Genomic DNA, 25779 nt, shown 5'->3' on the forward strand with positions numbered 1-25779 from the left:
CAGAAGAACTGAACAAACTGAACAAACTGAACAAACTGAACAAACTGAACAAACTGAACCTGCAGAATGTGGAGACTCACATGCCTCCTGTTTTATTCTGAAAGAACAGACACATCCTGTTTTATTCTGAAAGAACAGACACATCCTGTTTTATTCTGAAAGAACAGACACGTCCTGTTTTATTCTGAAAGAACAGACACATTAGACTCACATACCTCCTGTTTTATTCTGAAAGGCTGAGGCAGAAGCAGCTCCTCTTCATCATCTTCATCATCATCATCATCATAGTCATCACACTGACGTCATTACGCACAGGACACTCCCCCCGCGCTCAGGGCAGGACACACAGGAGGAGTGTCCTGCGCTCTGGACACTCCTCCTGTGTGTCCTGCCTGTGCACAGGAGGAGTGTCCTGGACACAGGAGGAGCAGGAGGAGTGTCCTGTGTCCAGGAGGAGTGTCCTGTGTCCAGGAGGAGTGTCCTGTGTCCAGGAGGAGTGTCCAGGAGGAGTGTCCTGTGTCCAGGAGGAGTGTCCTGCGCTCCCCGCTCCTCCGCGGTGTAAATGAGCGCATACTGCAGAGAAGTGTCTGTGTTTGTGCCACGAAGAAAAGCAGAAAAACTCACAGGATAAAATCACATCTGAAGTATCGATCCGGCTCGTGAACGGTAACTATGGCGCACACGCGGCTCTCTGCGGCTCTCTGCGGCTCTCTGCGGCTCTGGAGAAGTTTGTGCTCGTTGTGGCTCAGTTGTTTTAGTCTTTGGAGCAGGAGGCGGAGGCTCGTCCAGGATTTGGGTTTTTTCCAGTTTAGATCAGAGTTTAATCCTCGTGACGCTGCGGCTCCGACTCTGGGTTTGAACAAACTGTTGATCCTGACCAGCTCAGGTCCTGAACAGCTCAGGTCCTGAACAGCTCAGGTCCTGACCAGCTCAGGTCCTGACCAGCTCAGGTCCGGGACAGCTCAGGTCCTGACCAGCTCAGGTCCTGGCAGAGGAGAGCTCAGGTCTGTCCTGGTGTGAGTTTTGTGACAGTTGTTGATCTTCTGAGTCTGGTCTGAGCTGTTGTTGTTGTTGTTGTTTCTCAAAGTTAAATCTTTTAGTTTGAACCAGTTTGTTGGATTGTGTTTGTTTTTCTTCTTGTGTTGTTGTCGTCTCTTTATTCCAGTGAACTCCAGTCAGATTCTTTAATGTTGATGCATCTGTTTATTTTGTCTGTAAATCCTCAGTGATGCAGTTTGATTCTTTTGCAAAAGAAAATGTCAATGTTCTGTCTTTGGACACATGTTTTTGAATCGATTTGATCCTGATTCATGAGAAAAACACTGAAAATCACACAATGCAGAATTAAAAGATAAAGTGAGAGACGTCCAGCTCCAAAATGACACTTCTCTATTATTTGAACAGTTCCACATAAATTTAAAACTCCTCGTGTGTGGCTGTGTGCAGAGGGAAACGCTCGTGTTCCTCTGGAGAAGGTTCAGGTCGTGTTCAGGGACAGGGTGGTGCTTCTTCTCTGTTCATGACTTGACTCATTAAACAAACGTGAATCATGGCCGCCTTGTGTTTTAGAGCGGCACGTCCTCGTCTCCGCTGGAAGAAAAGATCTGTCCACCACATGACGCACGACCTCAGACTTTTACAGCGGGAATCTGAGCGTTCAAACTGAAACTGTCCTCACACCAACGAAGGAACCGCGTTTATGTCACTGATCTGCTGTTTGAATCTGGAAATGCTCAAAGACTTTCTGGAATAATTAAATTCAGATTTAAGGTGTTTCCTCAAAGTGCTGAAGAACCTCAGACCCCAAACCCTAAGGCTCGTAGAACAGCAGAGACGCAGAGAGAACATGTCCACTTTATGTTTTTAGATTTTCAAATATTATCTGTGACGTTTCAGGCTTAAAGTTTCTATTTGTGTCAAACGTGTCACCTGCACTGCACATACTCTGAAGTATAAAGGATACAGTGGGGGCGTGGAGGTCACGCAGGGGTCAGAGAGAGTCCAGGACATTCTGCGTCCATCCTGTCCTCACGCAGAAGACGGGGACAAACAGAGACACAACTGAAAACACAATGCACAAAGTGTCATTAGAGAAATGATAAGTACATTTGTTTTTAATCTTGCAGGAAACTGGAGGTCACGGGGCGACTGAGGTCACGGGGCGACTGTGAGGTTACAGGGCGACTGTGAGGTCACGGGGCGACTGAGGTCACGGGGCGACTGTGAGGTTACAGGGCGACTGTGAGGTCACGGGGCGACTGAGGTCACGGGGCGACTGTGAGGTCACAGGGGAGGCCTAATCTGCTTTGGGTGGGACCTCGTTGGTTGGTTTATCTCACACTTGGTCTTAATCATGTGATCTTAACGTGTTTATTTTGGGTTTATAACGTCCAAACACAATGTAAAATGTGTTAAATAACAGGGTAAAGATCATTTTTTAATAATTTGATCCAGATTATGTGTTTTAAACTGCACGTGTGGGTCAAATGTTGTTGTTTTTGCAGTATTTCAGTGTATTTCAGTGTGTTTCAGTGTATTTCAGTGTATTTCAGTGTGTTTCAGTGTGTTTCAGTGTATTTCAGTGTATTTCAGTGTGTTTCAGTGTATTTCAGTGTATTTCAGTGTATTTCAGTGTGTTTCAGTGTGTTTCAGTGTATTTCAGTGTATTTCAGTGTATTTCAGTGTATTTCAGTGTATTTCAGTGTATTTCAGTGTATTTCAGTGTATTTCAGTGTATTTCAGTGTGTTTCAGTGTGTTTCAGTGTATTTCAGTGTATTTCAGTGTATTTCAGTGTATTTCAGTGTATTTCAGTGTGTTTCAGTGTATTTCAGTGTATTTCAGTGTATTTCAGTGTATTTCAGTGTACTTCAGTGTGTTGTCCCTCTGTAAATCTCTCTGTCGTCGCCGGTCGTGTCCCTGTGACGAGCCGCTCTGTGATTCGTGCCCGAGCTGTCAGCGTTAGTCAGATTAGGGTTTGCTGTGCGGGTTTAGACCGAGTGGACAGCTTGTGTCGGCTTGTCTCCGCTGCACCAGGATGTCTGCTCACTTCGCCGTCTTAGCGTTGGACATCTGATGAACTTTAGCCCATTTCTCACAGACTCATGAAGTGGAATGTAAATGTGACTTCAGGTTACAGCGACTTTGTGAATATTAGAGGAGAAAAAGGTCTTAACGTCAGGTGAGGGTTGTGTTTTTGTGATTGATTTGTGTCAGTTGTAAACATTAAATAGTGCGACTTTTCAACTGCACAGCAAAAAATACTAGAACTTTTACTATTACTCATGCTAATTACTGCAAATACAATGACTAGTACCACTAATCTGCACATCACACATCAAATCTGACACTTTTTATGTCAAAAACCCTATTTCCTACAGTTTTATGTTGCTATTTTGATTTCCACTGTCCACTTCTTTATATATTGATCTTACTATCTCGTCAAAACTGTACTTTTATTTGAGAAATGTCCTTTATATCTCCATCTAACTTCATTTCATCCACCCCCAGACCCAGTTTATTTGATAACTGCACCGTCACTTCCTCAGTCTTACAAAACACGACTGTAGGAAAAGCGCAGCCCCTTTTCCGCTTTTTCCAGGCTGTGTTTTTGTGTTTTGTTGATATTAAGTTGTACTAAAGGCCAGCCGCACCTCATGGCTGCGGTCGCACTCCGCTCGGCTCGCTCTGCTCAGCTTGTTGCATAACGACTGGCCCCTAAAGCCTCAGGAAACCTCTGAGAAGGAAGAAAAGAGGTGGTGTTGTTCATTAACGCCGCATTACTCACATAGTTGTACAACGTTGTAGCTCTTTCCCTCGCACATTATTGGTTTTAACGGCGGTGTGTGTGCTGTAACAGGATCCACGTTTAGTTTTACGTGTGTCAGAAGTATTTAAGATAATCACAATTATCCTCAATGAAATCGCCTCGTTATTCTGCTCAGTGACATGTCCCGCTGTAAAAGGAGATTAAACCAAGAGTCAAGAATGTTTTGCACCAGAAACTGATAACAAATGTCTTTTTTTTTCCTCATGGGACACATTTACACACAATTAACCACTTTCTATTTTTAAATCCTTCTTTTCCTCACGCACCGCAGACACTTTCACTTCTGTTTCTCGAAAGCCGCGGATAATTATTTGTCTTAACTTTTGTGGAGGACAGTGATTCATGACTAACACCTCGCGCTGATGAGGGACATTAGGCGTATTAGTGGCGGCCATCTTGACGCCCTCCTCTGTTGTTCCGTGTCATTAGTTTCCATTAGTGGCTTAATCGTCGCGCGGTTTGTTCAAACGTGACGGCGGCGTGTGGTTCTGTCTAGAGCTCGAGTCGTCAGTCCAGGTGTGATCCAGAGGGAAAGTTAAAGCTGTAACTGGACACATTGTTGTAGGAGCGAAGACGTTTAGCTGCTCGTCCAAGCCGCGGCTTGGACGAGCAGCTAAACGTCTTCGCTCCTACAACGATTTGTCGAAGGTTTGAACTTTGAGAGAGTTTAAACGAGAGAGAAATGTGAGAAAATGTTAACGCCTGTGTGAGAAAAGTGTATAAAGTGTGTGGTGAGGGGTTTAACAGACAAAAACAGAGAGAATAACTGTAAAAAGCTGAATAATTTGAGGATTGCGGGTTATTTTTAGAACATAAACCAGGGACAACTGAACACAGACACTGAAAACTGCTTTTGTTTACAGTTTGTATGTAGAGCGAGCCAGGATGCTAATAGATGTGTAGTACTCATCCAGCAGGGATGTCCAAACTATGGCCCAGGGGCTTATTGTGGCCCTCAGATCAGTTTTTATTGGTCCTGAACTGGCCCAACTGACCATAAGCAGCACTTTTAACAGCTAATTGAACTATTTCTCGCAGTATAACCTCAAACGTCACATCGCAGTTTGATACAGACCTGAAATCAATGAGTTTTGAGTTTTATTAACCCACAGCGGCTCGGTCAAAGCTGTGTTTAAAGCACCACGCTGCACCGATCCCCGTCTGTGGCTCCGCTTCGAATATGTTTAGAGAAATGGCCCTCGATAAAAAAATGTTGGGCTCCTCTGACATAAAGAGTTGTCTGAATGTGCTAATTATGAGGCACAGTGCTCACTTAATGTAGCTCAACAGACCTACACACAAACACAAACTCTAAACAAAAGCGGAGTCAGTTTCAGTGTCGTTAGCGCCTCCTTCAGACGGATCTAAGGCAGTGTCCAGCAGGAATCTGACCATAACTGAAGAAGCGGCAAAACATCTTGTCCAGTGACAGATTTAACTTTTGGCTTTTATAAATATTAAACTTTAGTGTTGTTTTTATCAAAGCCAAACTGAGCAGAGTCCTGTTAATCTAAACACTAAAGTATAAAACTGCACTGAACAACTAATTTCACTTAGATTTTTGTAAACTCTGCTTCTGTTACTGTCAAAGTGGAGAATCTGCCACGACCCGCCGCCCACGAGGAAGTGACATGTTTAGTTTTCCAGAGGGAGACTCCACAGAGGGGCTTCAGTCCGACTATGAAACTGTGTCATTTCTGCTTTGTTCACGTCTCAGTTTTTGTCTTGGACTCGTGCGGTGAGAAAAGAACATGAGGAATATGAAGATGTCACAAACCATAACCAGACTTTTCCACAAGAGAAGAAATGTAACTCATATTTCCATAAACTGTGTCTCACACGCCCAGTATTTCCTGGAAGGTTTAAAGTTACGCCAAGTCACACTCATGGAAACGACTTCCCTCACACTCGTCTCTCATGAGTCAATCTGCTGCACTTTTCTTTACTTTTCTCCTCGTCCTCCTCAAACTGAGAGAGAGAATTCATGATATTATATTAGACTTGACCAGTGTTGGCTGTGAAAGTCTCGTTAAATCTGCACTTTATGTGAGAAAATAGTGAAATAATTAATAATGATAAATAAATAATCAGTATATTACATTTAATGAAGCTTAAGCAGAAATTCAAGCCTCGAAAACTCAGCTGCAGCTTCATGTCCAGTCACCACCTCACTCCAGCTCCTCCTCAGTCCACACCAGTGCTCCTCCACCACCTCCTCCTCCTCCACTCCTCCACCTCCTCCACCTCCTCTTCAGCCAATCAAAGCCCAGTCTCTCACACTTAAACGCTCTCACTCAGGTGCTCTCCAGCTCCACTTTGGTTCTCCAGCTCTCGTTTGTCTCGCCCCATTGCCCTCCCCTGACCCCTGACCCCTGACCCCTGAGCTCTCTGACCCTCTCCTGACCTCCACCTGTGTCCAGACTCCGGGTCAAACAGCTCAGTGTCACATTCGCCTCCGCCGGGGTCTTTCTTGGAGTACATTTGTTGCCGTGTCGTGACTCGATGTGTTTTATGAGCTGAAATAAAACTATTGGCTCCAAGTTGAAATATTTGAAGAAAATGAGTGAATATGTGTGGAGTCCGTCCCTCTGGACGTGCAGGACAAATGAAGCTCAGGGATGTTTTTGACATCGATGGAAGTGATAACAGAACCTCAAGTCTTTAGTCGAGTCAGATTCACTCTGGATCTGTCCCACAGTTTTCCCTTTATCCCACTGCAGTTTTACACTTTTCCCTTTGTTTCGCTGCAGTTTTACACTTTTCCCCTTTGTTCCGCTACAGTTTTACAGTTTTCCCTTTGTCCCGCTGCAGTTTTCTCTTTAGCCCACACTTTGTCCAGTCTCGACTCCTGGTGACACTTCTAAACTGCACAGATGAAATGCAGTGAGGCTCATGAGCCGCTTCAGCCTGCAGCTTTCACAGATGAATTTGTCTAATAAGTGTCTGTCCCGGTGAGGAGGAGGAGGAGGAGGAGGAGCGCTGTGAGGAGGAGCGCTGTCAGGAGCGTCTGGCACAAAGTGGATGAGGTGAGGAGCCAAATGAGTTTATGCACAGCTGCTGGGACAGAGCCTCATCCATCACATCCACAGAGGAACCAGAGGAACCAGAGGATCTACTGCATAAACAAACACCACCTTTATTTGTTCTGGCTTTTAGGTCAGTTGTTAAATTCAAACACAGATGCATCAATTTTCACGACAAACACTGAAATGACTTTATAGCACGAGACATATGCTCACAATTTAGCACGCGGCGTCTGAGTAATTACACCGACTGCAGCGTGTTTACTCCACATAATTAAGTCCTTCCTCTGACATTGTTTTGTTTTTAGCCATTTGTTAAAAACTGGAACAAAAGCACCTGGGCCCTGAAGGTGTTTCTTGTGTTTTTTCTGCTTTGGGACCATCACCAGCTGCTACTTCCCAGAATACTTTGCACAACATGGCAGCAGTAAAGGTCCTGGTAGCACATTCCTTCAAGTTCCAGCTTGTTCTCTGCTTCTTTTCGTCTTTGTTCTTGATGGTTTTGCAGGATTTTTGGGGTTTCATTATCGTTGTGTTAAATATCGGAGGTGGACAGGTTATAAAAATGTTGTTTTGCTTCTGTTTGTTGTTGTAAACGTCCAAATACTGGACTTTTGTGGGTAAATTTGCAGTTTGTGATACTTAAACTTCAACTTAAAGACATTTTTATCAATAATATTCAAACTGTTTATTGTGATACGATTAAAAAATACTTAGACTTGTGTCGATATCACCAGGACACAGGTGAATATTTATATGATTCTGAATTTCCTGGGTAAATATTTGCATAAATGATCACACATTTGTCTTGCACATCTGTTATTGTCTCTCTTCTAAAGATCATCTTTGTTTTTGACAGACATGGCGGCCATTCGGAAGAAGCTGGTGATTGTGGGCGATGGAGCGTGTGGGAAAACCTGTCTGCTCATTGTGTTCAGTAAAGACCAGTTTCCTGAAGTCTATGTCCCCACTGTGTTTGAGAACTACATCGCTGACATCGAAGTGGACGGAAAACAGGTCTGTATACTCGAGTACGTTTACACAACGCGCCTCGATATGATTAGATCTGGAGATTTGTGCTAAAACGAACGAGTTTATGCTGAAATCTGTGAGAGGAGCTGTTATAAAGAGCAGAAGAAACGTGTTTGTTTGTGGCATCAACGTCACTAAACCTGAAGTGTTTGGAGTTAATGCACTGAGAAGTTTACATAAAAACTATCTCAAGTTTTTCTTATCACTCAAATAAGACCACACAGTTCAGTTTTGCAGCTGGATTAATAAAAGCCTTCAGTAAATCTAATCTCAGTGAAATACAAGTGTTCAGCTCGACGTTCAGCCTCTTTGTTCTTTGCTGCTGACCACCGCTGGATCACCACATCGCAAAACAGGAAATGACTCTACTTTCCTGCTTCCTGTTCAGACGGGAACAGGAGTGTCTCTTGGCAAAGCCCGGGCCCTTCCCTCACGACCCCCTCACTCCCCGGACTCTGAAACAACACCGGTGGCGTGCGGGACTTTTATGGGCAGGCAGCAGACGTGAGGAGGACGTCAACGTTTCAGCGATAACAGTTTAATACTTTTACACAAACAGTTCACATTAGTGTATTTATATTTGCTTATATTAAATGTGTATGTACTGAGACATTTGGAGTTAAAATAGAGAAGTTTAGTCCTGCTGTACGTAGTTTATTCATATTTTAGACACTCAGTACTATTGTTATTTATGTGATTATCATTATTCATCTGTAAACCACTAGACATGTGACAAATCTACACGTGTGATGCACTTACGACACAAAATGTACATTCATGAACAGACACAGATGCACCAAAACCACGTCTTTCCTGAATCGTCCTGTATTTCCCTGAAGCGGAGCAGGTCCAGAACAGCCACGTTTCCCTCTTCACTCGTGTAAAAGTCGTGTTATTCCACTAACTCGGTCGCTTCATAAACAGAAAAGCTCCAGTCGCACCGTCCAGATCCTAAACGAGCTCAAACTTTGATTAAACGACCGTATCTCTAACTAACATCTAATCGTATAAACATGAAGCTAAAAGAGTAATCTGTTGTCGTCGTTCGATTCTCATGGATCTATAGGATTTATTCAGCTCTGTTTGAAGCTGCTGCGGTCGCTCTAAAACACCCAGCTGACCTCTCTGTGTGTAAAAGCCGTGGTTGTTGAGAGTAGCACAACAAACACTGCGTCAAGCGGCGTTCCAAACCGCGGTGCTGCAGTTCGCTCAGTGTCCAGTAGGGTGTACTAAAGGACACAAGACTTCAACAACGCTTCAAACAGAAAGTGAACCGAAAATGGGATTATTTGGATGTATTTCGTGACCATTTAATTCCTTTTGACACACAGTGGTTTTAATTTCACTGGGTAAGCGCTGGTTGTTGTGATTGCCCTGACCACACACACCACACTTAATGGAGAAACTGTAAAGACGCTTCAGTCTGTGTAAAAGTTTAATAGCTGCTGTGGAAACGTGCAGCCACAGATTTACAGATGTTTCCATCTCGCCTCCAATGAAAGAAAGCACATCCCTGTATCCTCCTGTGGAGACTCAGACTTTTTCCACATCTCTGTCATTGTGTAATTCTGCAAATGGCAAAGATTTAAACAGAAACCCGGATTTCTCTGATGAGTTAAGAGGAACATGAGTGAAGTTCTGTGTTTAGTCTTTCCCTTGTGGCTAAATAACTCTTTGTTGCTCCTTCAGTGAATTGGACGGTGCCTAAAATAGCTGTTTTTTCTTCTCTCTTCTCATTTCCTCCCCACAGACTGCAGCTTATGCTCAGGCCAGTGGGAACATTAGCGCTGTGGCTCGCTCCAGCGCAGAGCCACCTCCCGTCTTCTGCCTCTGCAAACTGCTATTTTAGGATTTTTGACTGACGGTTGTGCTCTGTGGGTTTAGCAGCAGAATATTCCACGCACGTTGTTGTCGTTCGTCTTGAGTCAAACGTGGATGTAACGGCAGAGCAGATGCTGGTTGTGCAGGAGGCATCTGGTTTGATGCAGCTAATCTGCTACTTTGCCTAATTGAATTAATGGGTGGGGTGACGGGATAAAGCTCGTCCTGCAGTTCATTCCCACCACACTGACAACATAACGAGCTTAGGACGCCGCTCAGGTCAGAGCTGCAGCCGTAATGATTCACCGCAGTGGATCACGAGGGGAAATGGTTAATAATATATATATTTTGAGTCGTAAGACACAACCCCAGCTCACCTTTAAATATTGTTTTTATATATAAAGTCTTTATTTTGCTGCACCAGTGAACCAAAACTGAATAAGACACTTGGAATGCAGTTGCTCTTGTCATTTCCGTCGTCCTACATGAGTCTGAAAACTTGAATCACACAAGTGAATCACGAGTCTTTGTGTCTTAATTGCTCCAACAATAGGCCCTGAACAAACAGTTTTTCCTCTTTTCTACACGAGCAGGTCACATAAAAATGAGACTGAGGATTTTTAAATGAATAAAACCATCACTTTTGCTCTTGATAATGTTCCTCATAAACCAAATGCAGTTATGTGAAAAGCGGAGTGTGTAATGTAAAGTTTTATAAGTCTAATGTGTGTGTGGTTCCAGGTGGAGTTGGCGCTGTGGGACACGGCGGGACAGGAGGACTATGACCGGCTCAGACCTCTGTCCTACCCCGACACTGACGTCATCTTAATGTGCTTCTCCATCGACAGCCCTGACAGTTTAGGTGAACGTCATTTTACTTACATAATATTTTAATGTGACTAAAAACTCCTCAGCCTGAAGCTCTGGACGATCCATCACCACAAACTCCATCTCCTTCAGGATTTAACTCTCTTCTCGTTTCCCCCTGGACAGAAAATATTCCAGAAAAATGGACACCCGAGGTCAAACACTTCTGTCCGAACGTCCCGATCATCCTGGTGGGGAACAAGAAAGACCTGAGGAACGACGAGCACACGAGGAGAGAGCTCGCCAAAATGAAGCAGGTACAGGACGTCAGGAGGTTTTACACCATCAAGAGACAAAAGAAAGAGAAAGACGAGAGAGAAACTGACTGTACAGCAAGTTATAAGACAGGAATTTACAGATAACTCTTTTGGAAACAGGTATTTGGAGTGAGAAATAGTAAATAATTGATAAATGATTTTGTGCTTTGGTCAAATAATAAAGTTCTCAGACAGTAGTTCTTTAAATCTAGTCTAAATGTGTTAAAGTTTAGCTCAGTTTCCCTGGACTCGATGGCATAGACATGAGCTGAGAGGTAAAAGCAGCAGTTTTCTGAAAAGGCTGTTCGTGTCAGCTCCACCGCGTCAAAGAGAAGGACCAATAATGGGACATGTGGACAAAGCCGCGTTCAGACTCCACTGTCAGCTGTTTCTATGAGCTCAAATCCAGAACAAAAGGAGCACAAAGTCATCATTTCCACACAGACACGCACACGAGGGCTGAGCTTTGACACCTATCGTGAAGGTTTAGTTTTTACCGGTAAATACAAAAGTTTGACGTCTTTGTTTCTTTCCGCAGGAGCCAGTGAAGCCGGAGGAAGGCAGAGAAATGGCCACGAGGATCGGAGCCGTGAACTGCTTGGAGTGCTCCGCTAAAACTAAAGAAGGAGTGAGAGAAGTGTTTGAGATGGCCACAAGAGCAGCCCTCGAAGTCCGCAAACGCAAGAAGAGAAAGGGCTGCGTGGTTCTGTGAAGAGCCCGGGCCTTTCCATACGACACGTCAATAAGAAAAGGACTGTCCTTTTTACCAAATGACATGTTTGCTCTGTCTCTACAGACTCATGCAGAAGCCATGACACAGGAAATGGACATTGTCTCCAAATGTGCTTAGTTCATGTTGATTTTTTTAAACCGTCTTTGCAAATACTTTTTCTTTATACTTGTAACGAGGCAATGATAGATGCACATGTTTGTTTTTCACCAGCTTTGGCACGAGGTCACGCTAGCTTTCACATATTCATACGTTTTGTCTCTTGAACGATGTTTGTTTGTGCAGCAGTTAATGGAAAAAAAACAGTCTTTTCAGGTGCCTTCTCCTACGTTTGCACATTCTCGGTGTTTTCATAACTGCGGCGAGCTAACGCTTCAAACCACGTCGTACTGTAGCTCCAGCGATGACTGTTCTGTCTCCTCCAAACCCGAGCAAAGCCATACGCTCGGCTCCTGACGCCGTCGACGGAGCTGCGAGTTCATCTTCGTTCCTCCGGCATCAGTGTTTCCTTGACGTTTGCCATGTTTAGTCTGCTCCTGATGAAACTTGTTCTTTTGAGCGCAGCCTCGTCTCGTAACACGTCCCGGCTTCATAAATCGTTATCTGTGTAGTGGACCCAGATGGAAGGATCAGAGCTGTCCAGTGGTGAGACGCAGCCAGAATGAACTCAACTATGCACAAAGGCCGTTACAGAGCGCCGAGGCCTGGCAAAATGTCCCTTGTTTATTCATCGCGAGTGACTGAGTCGAGCTCTTCTTATGCCACAGTGAGTCGAGTGTCACACCCCCAGTTGGAATCTGTTTTGCACGGGAACGGTCGGTCATGGAAATAAAGTTGTTACCCATCGCCATGTGGATATTTCTTGTCAGACGGCATTCTTGAAATATCTCAGAGAAGCCTAGTGGTATTGGAGTGTTTTTCCGGAGTGTTCTTCCCAGTGCCTTCTCTGTCCTGTTGTGCCTTTGTGGACAGACCAGGTGCTCACTTTGGAAACTGGAGATGACTGTTTTTTCAGAGCCATACATTAGTGATGGGGTTATAAGCACATGTCTACTTAAGTTTTTATTCCCATAGTAACTTTTAAATTAGTTGTCCGTATAAAAAGCTAGAGAACCCTGGCATTTATTGGATTTCTGCGACGCTTTACGTGTTTCTCAAAGCGTCATCCTTTCACGTTGTGTAAGAGAAAGGCACAAAAACTCTATTGTCCAAAGTTGACTCGTACCAGACTCAAATATTGACAAAGGTGTGTGCAAATAAGACAACAGTCATGCACATAAGTAAAGACCAGAGACACAGGATTCCACATTGATGATTAATCTGAATATCACTGGAATTAGTTGAGAAATGCATCATGTTTTTGTCCTTGGACTTAAAAAAAACATTTGCTCTAAACGTCTGTGTGATCCCTGAGTCGTCCTGGTTTGATCCACAGTAAAAAAAACAACATTTAATTCTGTCAACTGGACAAAAAGTCGCACGCATAAGACAGACAGATATAAGGCAGTGTCCAGCAGAAATTTGACCAGAAACAACTTCACTCCTGCAACGTTTTGTCCAGTTGACAGATTTTAAACGTTTCTTTTGCTATAATTGGCCTATTTAACCATCTTCTCTTCCATTCAGACAATATTAAGACACATTTCATTAACATCACAGGGTTTTTGAGGGTTAAAACAGACAAGAGCGACGTTTTTTTCACTGTATAAACGAGCGGAGAAAAGGAAAAGACATTTGGCGTTTACCGTTTACCACTGGCACGTGCGGTCGCTGTGTTTTCTTAAGAAAGTTTGACAAATTCATAGAAACTGGGCGTAAACAGGAGAAAACAGGGCGTCGTGAAGGAGCGTTATGTGCAGCAGAACGACAGATACGGAGCACGAGTTTACTCCTGTGCTGTGGAAAACACAATGTGCCACGATTAAAACTTGACCTGATCCTGATGGTGGCGTCGGTGCAGTTCAATGGGATCTTCTTCTCAGTGTTCTACAACTTTATCATCCAGAAGTATTGATAGAAATGTACAAAAAAAGCTTATTCTAATGATGCTTTGTAAACTGAATATGTCGTAGTGGTGGATGTTTGATCCGACAGGCACATTGTTAATAAAATATTTTTGAAACAAGTGATTTTCTGATGTCATTTTAAAAGAAAAACAGCTGAAAAAAGTGTAAGACATGACAGTTATTAAACCACAGCAGGACTCAGAGCTGTGGAGGCTCTTTAAGTTTAAGTTTGTGCAATTAACATAAAATACATTCATTCTTCAGTTTTCATACAAGAAGCTTTTTTTTTTGTAGATTTTCCCATGATACCGTCGTTTGTGGAAGGCAGTGAAATACTAAACAGTCTTAAAGTTGAGCAGATTATTGCTCGTTTTTCCATTCGGGATCTACAAACCGCTGAAGGGCGCTCTCCTCCCCAATGACACCTGCGGAAAAAGAAACGCTTAAAAAAACATATCACTAAAATATAAGTCCGTAAGAGCAAAATGGTGCGTTTGTTTCTTTTGTACGTACGGTCACAGATTTTCAGGCTGGCCAGTCGAGACACAACTTCCTCTTCTCCTTCTGCGTTGTTGAAGTCAAAGCCGGTGTACGCCTTCTCGTTCACGCAGTAACTTATGAATCTGTCCAAAATGAGACGCAGAGTTCAACGTTTTCACACGACTCAACAAACACGTTTTGTCCATTTTCAGCAGGTTCATAATTTCTTACTTGTTCCAGGTGGGGTCTTTGTTTAAAATGACAGGATTTCCCACAACGATGAGCAGAGAGCGCGCTCTGGTCACGGCCACGTTAAATCTCTAGAGTAAAGAAGTAAAACGTTAAAATGAGAAGGTCGTACAAACTTAAACATGAAATGGGATTCTGCTCGTACTTTTTCATTGGAGAGAAATCCGATGTTGAAGTCCTTGTCCATCTTGACGTAGTTGATGCTGCTGCGGACGGTGGACACCATGATGATCTTTCTCTCCTGTCCCTGAAACTCCTCCACAGAACCGACCTGAACAGACGGGATGTTTCAAACTGAAGCAAAACTGAAGCAAAACGCACACGACAGAGCTTTAACGTAGAAAACAAGACACGTGACGCTCCTGAAGGCTCCAGGAAGTAACGAAACATGTCCAACAGGTAAACAAACGCTCCTGTCTAACAAAAAGAATCACTAGTTCTAAGTTTCAGGTCGTTTTCACACGTTAGCGCCCTCTGTGGGTCCACCCTGTACGCACTACATTTAATTATGTTCATTTATTTTTGGGTCAGTGTTATTCACAAACACCGAGGATCATTCACCACAAACATGAGCCACGTGAGAGTCCAGGAGCTGATCAGAAAACGTATTTCTATGACAAACACACTTTAAGCAGACGCCTCACTTCTGCACGTCTCCTGCACATGGGAAATCTTTATTTTTACCTAAACACATCGTAGAGACTGTGTGTGCTGGAGGTGGAGGAGAAATAGCTTTTTGAATGACACACAGACCCAGAGTCATCTGCGCAGACAGACCCAGAGTCACCTGCGCAGACAGACCCAGAGTCACCCGTGTTCACGCCACACTCGCCCTGCTCCAGAGTGCGTGTGGAACTGCCCTGACACTGCCTGTTTTAAGCTCGGAGCTTTTAATGTGGAGCAGAATGTCACTGTTGGGTCACACTGGCCCAAACGACTCAGACCAAATGCACTTTTACTTTGACCTGACAAGAGGCAGCGTGAAAACGACACAAAACTGAAGACAGAATGAACATTTACCACAGAAAACAGCACAATGTCCAGAAAGTGTCCACAAAGTGTTTAACGGGACATTGTAGTTCACAGACCTTCAGCTCTTTGACGTCGCTCCATTGACTCACTGCTTTGACAGAATTCAGGGCTTTTCGGATTTTTTCTACCTGTCAAACACAAACAGCCTCGTGAGAAAAAACGTCATAATTCACTGGGAACAACAAAGACTTACTTGTTTCCTGTAAGGAGCAATAATCCCAATGTCTTTGGCAGAGAGTTTTGGCAAACCCTTTTTCCCTTGTGTTTCAATGAGTTTGACCAGATAATCCATCAGAACTTCAATCTCTGAAACGTTGAAGAAAGACGGACTGTTGGCCTCTCGCTCGTCCTTCCCCATGACCCCGTGGAAGATTATAGGAAACCCCTACAGTGGAATATGCAAAGACCTGTTTTCAGATTCTACATTCACTAAACAAACTCGCAGGGTTCAGTACCTTTTTCGGGAGGTGAGTCCATTTGCAGTAAGTCTCACGCTCCCATTGATCAGCAAACACCTGAAGTTCATTTTCATAAAACATTTCATTTGGGACTTTCAGGATGGCAGCGTGAGACCTGAGTGAAAAAGGGACAAATGCAATCAATATTTTAAAGCGTTATTTACTTTTTTTAATAAAACAAATGCATTTATTTATTTATTTAGTATTTATTTAAGTAGCTGTGTAAAAAATACCTGTAGTTTCTGAGCAGTTTGGTGACAAATCGAGTGTCGAAGTGTCCAGAGTCAGTCGTTTTTTGATACAAATCATTCTGAGTCATGAGTCTTTCAAGCAGAGAAATGCCTGAAAATAAATTGATCAGATTATTAAACAACCAATTTAAGGTTAAAAGTGTTTACTTTTGTCTTACCGAGTCCGTACTGCAGAGCCAAAGGAGAGCGGAGTATTGGCCCGAGCTGTTTGGGGTCCCCCGCGAGGACCAGCTGACCGTCCCCTGGACTGAGGAGACCTTCAGAGGAACATCAGCAACGTTTTAAAACATTTTCACGATATTTCAGAAGTAAAACTGTACCTACGTGTTTTTTAACTACCTGCGATAGAAATGACACACTCGGGCTCCACGGCCTGGCCTCCTTCATCCACAAAAATATACGTGAAATGTCCGACAGGGACTCCACCCGACACGAGTCTTTTCACGAGAATAAAGCAGGAAAACAGTCAATACATTTCAAGAAACATTTGAAAACACGACTCTTAACTAAAACTGAGCCGACCTGCCCGCTGTGATCATCGTCGTGACAAGAATTTTATATTTCATCAAACTTTCTTTCTTTGGAAACACAAATGCGTCTTGGCGTTCATCCCAGTTGCAGTGTTTCTGTGCAAAAAAATAGAAAAATCATGAATCCAACTGCAACAAATAAGGCTTTGCTTTGTAATGATAAGAAAACGCACACCTTTTTCTCAATTTTCATCACTACTGAAGCTATACTCAACAACAAAACTGCAATTTCATAAAACATTTAACCAGTTATTCCCTCGCAAAACAGAACCACGTCAGCTGAGATCGCAGACGCTTCATCTAAACTCTAAATCATTATCCATAACGTACTAAATTACAGGATGTGTGCAAACAAGGAAACGTCGAGCGCTGGCGACATGTAACTCGATTTACTGCTGCGGTCCCAGCTGAGGCTCACCAGAAGCGGTTTGGGGACGGCGTTGGGGTCTCTGTTGCTGGCGTAAAGGCGATACACCTGATGTGGATCCATGTGCACGAACAGTCTCTCACAGAGCAGGTCACAGGCGCTGTTCGACGGAGCACAGGCCAAGATGTGAGCGTCAGGGTGAGCTCTGCTGACCTGACAAAACAAAACACACACGCTTGTACAGGACGTCCCGATCAATGCTCCGGTTTATGAATGTTTTAAATTACGTATCGACAAAAACAAATAGGCTCGTTACAGAGTTTGTTCTGGGGAATTACGAGCTGAAGCAAAAGCATAAGTCAGTCTGGTCTGAACTCGAGCCAGACACTCATTAACTTGAACCAAATCACAGTCATAAAACAATATTTCCTCCACATAAACATCGTCTGTACATCTGCACATGTTTGAATCACACCACAGACAGTGTTTAACGGACAGACGGACCTGATTCATGGCCTCTACCAGAGTGATCGTCTTTCCAGTTCCAGGAGGCCCAAAGACGAGGTGTGGAGCGGGTTTGGAGGAGCCGGCCACGATGCGCTGGACGGCGGCGTACTGCTCTGGGTTGTTTTCCAGCTGACGATTAAACATACTGAACACAAAAGGTGAAAATATACAGCAGAATTATTAATTAACCTGGTAAAAAACGGTTTAATTTCAGTATACTTCTTAAAACTGTTCTGTTTTAGTTTTGCTAAGTCAGAGGATGTGTACATACACTGAGAGTAAACGAGTATTTCCTCTGTGTTAAGACAGTACTTCAGTAGTTATTGTAGTACTGTAAGTGCAGGTTACATACAGAGACTTTAAACTTGTTCAAACTACATCCAGTCACTATTTTCAGCGTGACTCACCTGAGTTTGGGCACAGGGACAGTGCTGAGAGACGCTTTGGTTGGAAACAGCACATCTCCAAGTTTATTCTTCACTGCCAGTTCCACAGCTCGATGTTGCATCTTGATGGGGAAACGGTTGATGGTGAACTCCACATTAAACTTCATGTTGTTGATAAATGTCTGCAGCAATCTAAAACAGCGGGTTAAACTGGGGTTAAACTGGGGTTAAACGCGGGTTAAACAGCGGGTTAAACTGGGGTTAAACTGGGGTTAAACAGCGGGTTAAACAGCGGGTTAAACAGCGGGTTAAACAGCGGGTTAAACTGGGGTTAAACTGGGGTTAAACTGGGGTTAAACTGGGGTTAAACGTGGGTTAAACGTGGGTTAAACGTGGGTTAAACGCGGGTTAAACGCGGGTTAAACGCGGGTTAAACGCGGGTTAAACGCGGGTTAAACGCGGGTTAAACGCGGGTTAAACTGGGGTTAAACGCGGGTTAAACTGGGGTTAAACGCGGGTTAAACGCGGGTTAAACTCAGGTTAAACTGGGGTTAAACTGGGGTTAAACACGGGTTAAACTGGGGTTAAACTGGGGTTAAACTGGGGTTAAACTGGGGTTAAACGCGGGGTAAACTCGGGTTAAACTCGGGGTAAACTCGGGTTAAACGCGGGTTAAACGCGGGTTAAACTGGGGTTAAACTGGGGTTAAACGCGGGTTAAACTCGGGTTAAACTCGGGTTAAACTCGGGTTAAACTCGGGTTAAACTCGGGTTAAACTCGGGTTAAACTCGGGTTAAACTCGGGTTAAACTCCGGTTAAACTCCGGTTAAACTCCGGTTAAACTCCGGTTAAACTCCGGTTAAACTCCGGTTAAGAGGACTGGGACACACAGATGTTCTGGAGTCTTACCTCCTGGAGAAGCCCAGTTTGACTCTCTCCAGCTCCACTCTGTGAACATATCCATTAAACAAAGTGATGGGAGACGCCGTGTCCTCAGACTTGGACACTCTCAGACAGTCTCCTCTGAGGACAGAGGGACGGTTCTCAGCTACTCCCGGAACCTTTAAGAGAATCAAACAGTGGAGCTGTAGGTCTTCAGTCGTTCAGTCAATGGTTAAGGTTTATATGGGACAGAAGTTTATGAGTTTGATGAAGATTTGGTGTTTATAAATAAAAAGGATTCAGACCTATTTCTGTCTTTATATGAATAAATGATTTACTAGTATTTTTTCTGCATAAATGTTTGTTTTTGCAGGTGAAATCTGGGTCAGACACTTTAAGCTTTTTCCACAGGTGAAACCAAGTCAAGTCTCAAGTCTGAGTCAAGTCCCAAGTCAAGTCCAAGCTCTCTCCTCTTTTTAAAATACATTTTACCACCTAAAGAAGTCAGTTAAAAATAGGGATGTAACGACACTATAATTATTGTGATATTTTGCAGAGTCTAACAGAATTGTAGTTATTCCACTTTTTTTTTTTTAAGACCTTAGAGCAAATCATGACTGTCATAATCCAAAGAATTGTGATTTGAAAGTGTTTAATAAAACTTATTTCTTGATGTATTCTGCCCTGAAAGAGCGAAGGGCCATGGTCTGTGTCGTTCCTGTTTTTATCAGAGGAGCCTCGACTCGACTTCACTGTGACAGGCCCCAGTTTTATAATAAAACATCTGTCAGTATCACAGTATTTCAGTTATTGTAAATTCTCTCCTAACATGTTCCAGTTTGTTTCTTTAAAATGAAGCACCAAAGTATCATCTGTATAGAGAAAAGTGTTTTCTTCACGTCGTCTCAAATCACTGAGCTCAAGTCCTGAGTCACTGAAGTCCGAGTTTTATGAAGTCGGGTGTGAAGTCCTCGGAATAGTGACTCGTCCAACTCGTCAAACCTGTCAAAGACTTTCACGTCCTCTGGCTCCTTTTTATTCAACAACTCGACTGACGGGACACGTCTTTAGTCCAATACTAAATGGAACTGTACAGTCTCCATATCTTTTATCTTTGGCCTTTTTAATGGTAAAATGTCTTAAAATAAACTGAATCCAAACTCAACATCATCTAAGCACTGTTTTTTCACACAGTTTAGACCAAATTCTAAATCGTACATTCATTCATTTCAAAAACACATGTGGCTGGTTCTTACTTTGAGCACAAGCAGCTTCTTGTTACTTTTGTCCAGGATCATTGGTTCATTGCGCATGTCGTATTTCCGAATATCCACTTCCATTTGGATCTCCTCGAGGTACAGCAGGAGATGAAAGCGATGATCATAGTTCTTCATCTTCAGAGGGCAGCCTAAGAGATTCCTGCACAGAAAACTCATGTTACAGACTTAGTTTTAAGAGATGCATCATGTGCACGTGTGTAAATAAATATAATGATTGTGCCATTACTTTACAGCCTCCAGTTTCTGCCTCATAGCTGCAGAGAAGTATTCCGAGTCCTCCAGCCTCCGTAAAGCCAAATCCTTTATGTACAGAGGATATTTGTAGTCTCCTAACTTCACTGTTATTGTCCCAGGATGAGTCACAGTGCTGCCGGAAAACATCATAAAGAGGGTTTGTTATGAAGCAAACACAATAAAATAGCAAATAGACTAATTCAGTTTAGGCTTCACATACAGACAGGTCTTTTATAAACTGTAATAACTCTGGAATCGTGCTGCTACGTGTTCTTGTTCTGTCCCTGTTGTGTTCAAAAAGACAGAATTAGTCGTCACGTTACTGTTTGGACAGAGAAGTGGGACTAAATCCTGAGGTCCGGGGTTTAAAGAGTTCGTGCGAGCTGTGGCGGGTTAAACTGGGGTTAAACTGGGGTTAAACTGGGGTTAAACTGGGGTTAAACTGGGGTTAAACTGGGGTTAAACTGGGGTTAAACAGCGGGTTAAACAGCGGGTTAAACAGCGGGTTAAACAGCGGGTTAAACAGCGGGTTAAACAGCGGGTTAAACTCGGGTTAAACTCGGGTTAAACTCGGGTTAAACTCGGGTTAAACTCGGGTTAAACTCGGGTTAAACTCGGGTTAAACTCGGGTTAAACTCGAGTTACTGGTTGGACAGAGAAGCGGGACTAAATCCTGAGGTCCGGGGTTTAAAGAGTTCGTGCGAGCTGTGGCGGGTTAAACTGGGGTTAAACTGGGGTTAAACTGGGGTTAAACTGGGGTTAAACAGCGGGTTAAACAGCGGGTTAAACAGCGGGTTAAACAGCGGGTTAAACAGCGGGTTAAACAGCGGGTTAAACTGGGGTTAAACTCGGGTTAAACTCGGGTTAAACTCGGGTTAAACTCGGGTTAAACTCGGGTTAAACTCGGGTTAAACTCGGGTTAAACTCGAGTTACTGGTTGGACAGAGAAGCGGGACTAAATCCTGAGGTCCGGGGTTTAAAGAGTTCGTGCGAGCTGTGGCTTTGACAGCAGTGTCGTTTTGAGAGTCGTCATTTGGTAAGAAACACGTCTGAAGAGAACGAGATGTGTGCTTCTTACCCGTGAGTGCGACGCTTTAGGATATTTAAGTGTGTGAGTTGAACCGTCGTCGTTTATTGTTGAAAAAGTTGCCTGTACAAAGTATTTTCTGAACAGTGGAGATCGGCTGGTGGATCATGTTATAACGTTCCCTCGTCTAAAACGCGCCTCAAGTGGTTTGAAATATCAGAAATGCCATCATATCATTCATGCATTTTTTTGTGTAATGACAAATTTAAAGCGATAATCAAGGAAGAGGGATGTAATCTACGGGGCGACTGTGAGGTTGTTGTAGGAGCGAAGACGTTTAGCTGCTCGTCCAAGCCGCGGCTTGGACGAGCAGCTAAACGTCTTCACTCCTACAACGATTTGTCGAAGGTTTGAACTTTGAGAGAGTTTAAACGAGAGAGAAATGTGAGAAAATGTTAACGCCTGTGTGAGAAAAGTGTATAAAGTGTGTGGTGAGGGGTTTTACAGACAAAAAACAGAGAGAATAAAGATTTATAAAGGGTTATTTTTAGAACGCGACCCCGGAGATAAACCAGGGAGCACTGTACAAAAGAGCAAAACAAAACAGACAAAACCGAACACTACAACTTCACAAACTCTGCGACTCTGAAGAGGGAACAAGGGGAGGGAGGAGTGTCAAAAATAAAACTAAAATGTTTAATTAATTTAAAGTTTTAACTACCGGTAATGTGTTGTTTTCAGCAAATATGTCACTTTCAAAACAATAAAAACGGTTGATCGAAATGTGTTACGTGTTCATCAGTTTGTATTTTGTGTTAATTGTTATTTGCGTTTCCAATTCTCCTTCTGCAAATATAAAACTCAGGCCCTTAAATGCGACGTTGTGGAGTCCAGAGACGCACTGACCTCTCCGGTGGAACTCCGTCCACAATCACAGTGTCCACAGGTTTGTAGTTCACCGCTTGAAACGGTTTGTACGGCGCCACGGGACCCAGCTCCACAGCCAGAGGCGTTTTGGCGGCGGCTTCGATCTCCCGCACGATGCAGAAAGGCGCCGATCCTGGCAGCTCCGGGCAGAATTCAAAGTACAAAGTGGCAGGAAAATATCCATAGTGGCTTAACCTGTAGAGCACTTTCACTTCGTAGACTTCTCCTGCAAAACAGACAAAAAAAACACGATGAGCAGATTAGCGTATAGTCTGTGTCTGTTAACTTTGTGTCTCACCAGGACAAAGGAAGAGTGGACAGGCTCTGGTCACTCTCCGCTCGTCCTCCAGGGTGAAGCAGCGTATGCGGTGGAGGGCGGTGTAGTACGTGAAGTGGATACAGTCTGTGCCTTTGTTGAAGACGCTGAATTTGACGGTGAACAGCTCTCTCAGATGCTCCACAGTGAAATGAATCTTTCCGTCAGTCGCCGCCGGATCAGACGTGATCTCAATCCCGCCTTTATCGGCCGTCAGCTCCTTTCTACGAGGGGAAAACATTTTATTTTATCTTTTATTTATTTAAAAAAGGGACAATGCACATTAATCGACATCACAAAAAAATGTAAATGTGCCCGAGATGTAACAAGGCAACCTACAATTAAGAGAACATTTCATATCAAAAACATTCAAAGATAAGATCAACAGGTTTGATCATAACCGGAGCAAAGGCTGAAACAGAACTTATCACATCAATAAGTGATCAATTAACGGCTGAGAAGTGATTGTAAAAACGTCCGACGCGTCTTATTCATGAAGTATTCCTGCTCTACCTGTTTGATTTTAGTTTCTGAAGGATTTCGGTCACTATCTTCTTCTTTGGCGTGAGCACAGGTGCGACGGGGGCGGTCCCTAGGGGGGGTTCTGTAGAGACCCGGGGGCCAGAGCTCGGACTCTCGGGGTCTTTGGTCCGACGGGGACTTCTCCACTGGTCACAGTAAACACGGACCTGCCACACACGTCACGTCTCTTCATATTTAAGGACACTTTCACACACAGATGGCACACGTTACCTGAGGCCTGGCGTTTATGTAGATCTGACCCCGTTTTATGTTCACTTTGTTGAATTTGACCAGAGCAAAAAGAACTCGAGAAAAAGTGGAGTCTTTTATTCCTTCCCTGAAAGAGACACAAGAAATAAAATCACTGAAAAACTTTGTACAATCAGACTATGAGCCCCCTTCACACACTCTGTTTCACACACTCTGTTTCACACACTGTTTCACACACTCTGTGTCACACACACTTTTTCACACTCTGCTTCACACACTCTGCTTCACACACTGTTTCAGTCGCTCTGTTTCACACACTCTGCTTCACACAGTCTGCTTCACACACTCTGTTTCACACACTCTGCTTCACACAGTCTGCTTCACACACTCTGTTTCACACACTCTGTTTCACACACTGTTTCACACACTCTGTGTCACACACACTTTTTCACACTCTGCTTCACACACTCTGTTTCACACACTCTGTTTCACACACTGTTTCACACACTCTGTGTCACACACACTTTTTCACACTCTGCTTCACACACTCTGCTTCACACACTGTTTCAGTCGCTCTGTTTCACACTCTGTTTCACTCTTTGTTTCACACACTCTGTTTCACTCTTTGTTTCACACACTCTGTTTCACACACTCTTGTTTCACACTCTGTTTCACTCTTTGTTTCACACACTCTGTTTCACACACTCTGTTTCACTCTTTGTTTCACACACTCTGTTTCACACACTCTTGTTTCACACACTCTGTTTCACTCTTTGTTTCACACACTCTGTTTCACACACTCTTGTTTCACACTCTGTTTCACTCTTTGTTTCACACACTCTGCTTCACACACTCTGTTTCACACACTCTTGTTTCACACACTCTGTTTCACACTCTGTTTCACACACTCTGTTTCACACACTCTGTTTCACACACTCTGTTTCACACACTCTGCTTCACACACTCTGCTTCACACACTCTGCTTCACACACTCTGTTTCACACACTCTGTTTCACACACTCTTGTTTCACACTCTGTTTCACACACTCTGTTTCACACACTCTGCTTCACACACTCTGCTTCACACACTCTGCTTCACACACTCTGTTTCACTCTGTTTCAGTCGCTCTGCTTCACACACTGTTTCACACTGTTTCACACACTGTTTCACACACTGTTTCACACTCTGTTTCACACACTCTGTTTCACACTCTGTTCCACACACTCTTGTTTCACACACACTCTTTCACACACTCTGTTTCACACACTCTGTTTCACTCTGTTTCAGTCACTCTGTTTCACACTCTTTCACACACTCTGTTTCACTCTGTTTCAGTCGCTCTGTTTCACACACTGTTTCACACACTCTGTTTCACTCTGTTTCAGTCACTCTGTTTCACACACTCTTTCACACACTCTGTTTCACTCTGTTTCAGTCGCTCTGTTTCACACACTCTTTCACACACTCTGTTTCACACACTCTGTTTCACACACTCTGTTTCAGTCGCTCTGTTTCACACACTCTGCTTCACACACTCTGTTTCACACACTCTGTTTCAGTCGCTCTGTTTCACACACTCTTTCACACACTCTTGTTTCACACACTGTTTCACACACTCTGCTTCACACTCTGCTTCACACACTCTGTTTCACACACTCTGTTTCAGTCGCTCTGTTTCACACTCTGTTTCACACACTCTGTTTCACACACTGTTTCACACACTCTGCTTCACACTCTGTTTCACACACTCTTTCACACACTCTGTTTCAGTCTGTTTCAGTCGCTCTGTTTCACACTCTGTTTCACACACTCTTATTTCACACTCTGTTTCACACACTCTGTTTCACACACTCTGTTTCACACACTCTGTTTCACTCTTGTTTCACACACTCTGTTTCAGTCGCTCTGTTTCACACACTCTGTTTCACACACTCTGTTTCACTCTGTTTCAGTCGCTCTGTTTCACACACTCTTTCACACACTCTTGTTTCACTCTGTTTCAGTCGCTCTGTTTCACACACTCTTGTTTCACTCTGTTTCAGTCGCTCTGTTTCACTCTTCTCACCTTCCCTTAAACTCTGAGTTGTAAATGTCTCTCAGTTCCTTTTTGTCTGTAATAGAAACTCTGTCTCCGAGAAACTCTATAAAGTCCAGTCCACACTCCAAAGACTCGATTAAAACAGACGGCATGTTCTCCCTGTGCAGGACAAGTACAAAACATTCAGAACATTCAAAACATTCACAACATTCAGTCTGCACACGCTGCTTTTTCCGCGAAATCGAAACACGGAAGTTGATCAGCGCGTGACGGAATCTCACTTCCGGGTTCTCGTGCGTCTGTAACTTTTTGTAAAATCCTCTAAGAGCATCTGTAAAACATCTCACGGACTGCACGCATATTATTATGATTATGTTTAATAAATGTTAATTATGTTTAATAAAAACACATGACGTCATCCTACGCAGTAAAAAGCTCACGCGCGCAGCTCTGCACCGAGCCGCGAAAAGGATCGAGCCAGGGAGCGTCTGCATTTTACGTACCCGACGTAAACTAATA

General features: G+C 43.6%; 2 protein-coding genes across 2 annotated transcripts; one reads left to right on the plus strand and one right to left on the minus strand.

Annotated features, from left to right (window-relative positions):
* Positions 1-551: 551 nt before the first annotated feature.
* LOC117370638 (rho-related GTP-binding protein RhoC-like) lies at positions 552-12403 on the plus strand. Its single transcript, XM_033966113.2, has 5 exons — positions 552-666; positions 7710-7867; positions 10445-10565; positions 10697-10827; positions 11366-12403. The coding sequence occupies exons 2-5, from the start codon at positions 7712-7714 to the stop codon at positions 11537-11539; spliced, it is 582 nt and encodes a 193-aa protein (XP_033822004.1). The 5' UTR covers positions 552-666; positions 7710-7711; the 3' UTR covers positions 11540-12403.
* Positions 12062-25518, minus strand: mov10a (Mov10 RISC complex RNA helicase a). The gene is made up of 22 exons (XM_033966108.2): positions 25288-25518; positions 23243-23348; positions 23003-23178; positions 22472-22713; positions 22153-22399; positions 20212-20352; positions 19962-20124; positions 18733-18884; positions 17845-18015; positions 17435-17582; positions 16982-17143; positions 16556-16659; positions 16373-16470; positions 16192-16290; positions 16016-16124; positions 15780-15897; positions 15518-15709; positions 15381-15452; positions 14438-14563; positions 14275-14363; positions 14077-14186; positions 12062-13988 (listed from the first exon to the last, which is right to left on the minus strand). Exons 1-22 carry the CDS (start codon positions 25410-25412, stop codon positions 13924-13926), a joined length of 3015 nt encoding a protein of 1004 aa, XP_033821999.1. The 5' UTR covers positions 25413-25518; the 3' UTR covers positions 12062-13923.
* Between the last annotated feature and the right edge of the window lie 261 nt (positions 25519-25779).

This window comes from Periophthalmus magnuspinnatus, chromosome 5 (assembly GCF_009829125.3).
Source record: "Periophthalmus magnuspinnatus isolate fPerMag1 chromosome 5, fPerMag1.2.pri, whole genome shotgun sequence".
Taxonomy (NCBI): Eukaryota; Metazoa; Chordata; class Actinopteri; order Gobiiformes; family Gobiidae; genus Periophthalmus; species Periophthalmus magnuspinnatus.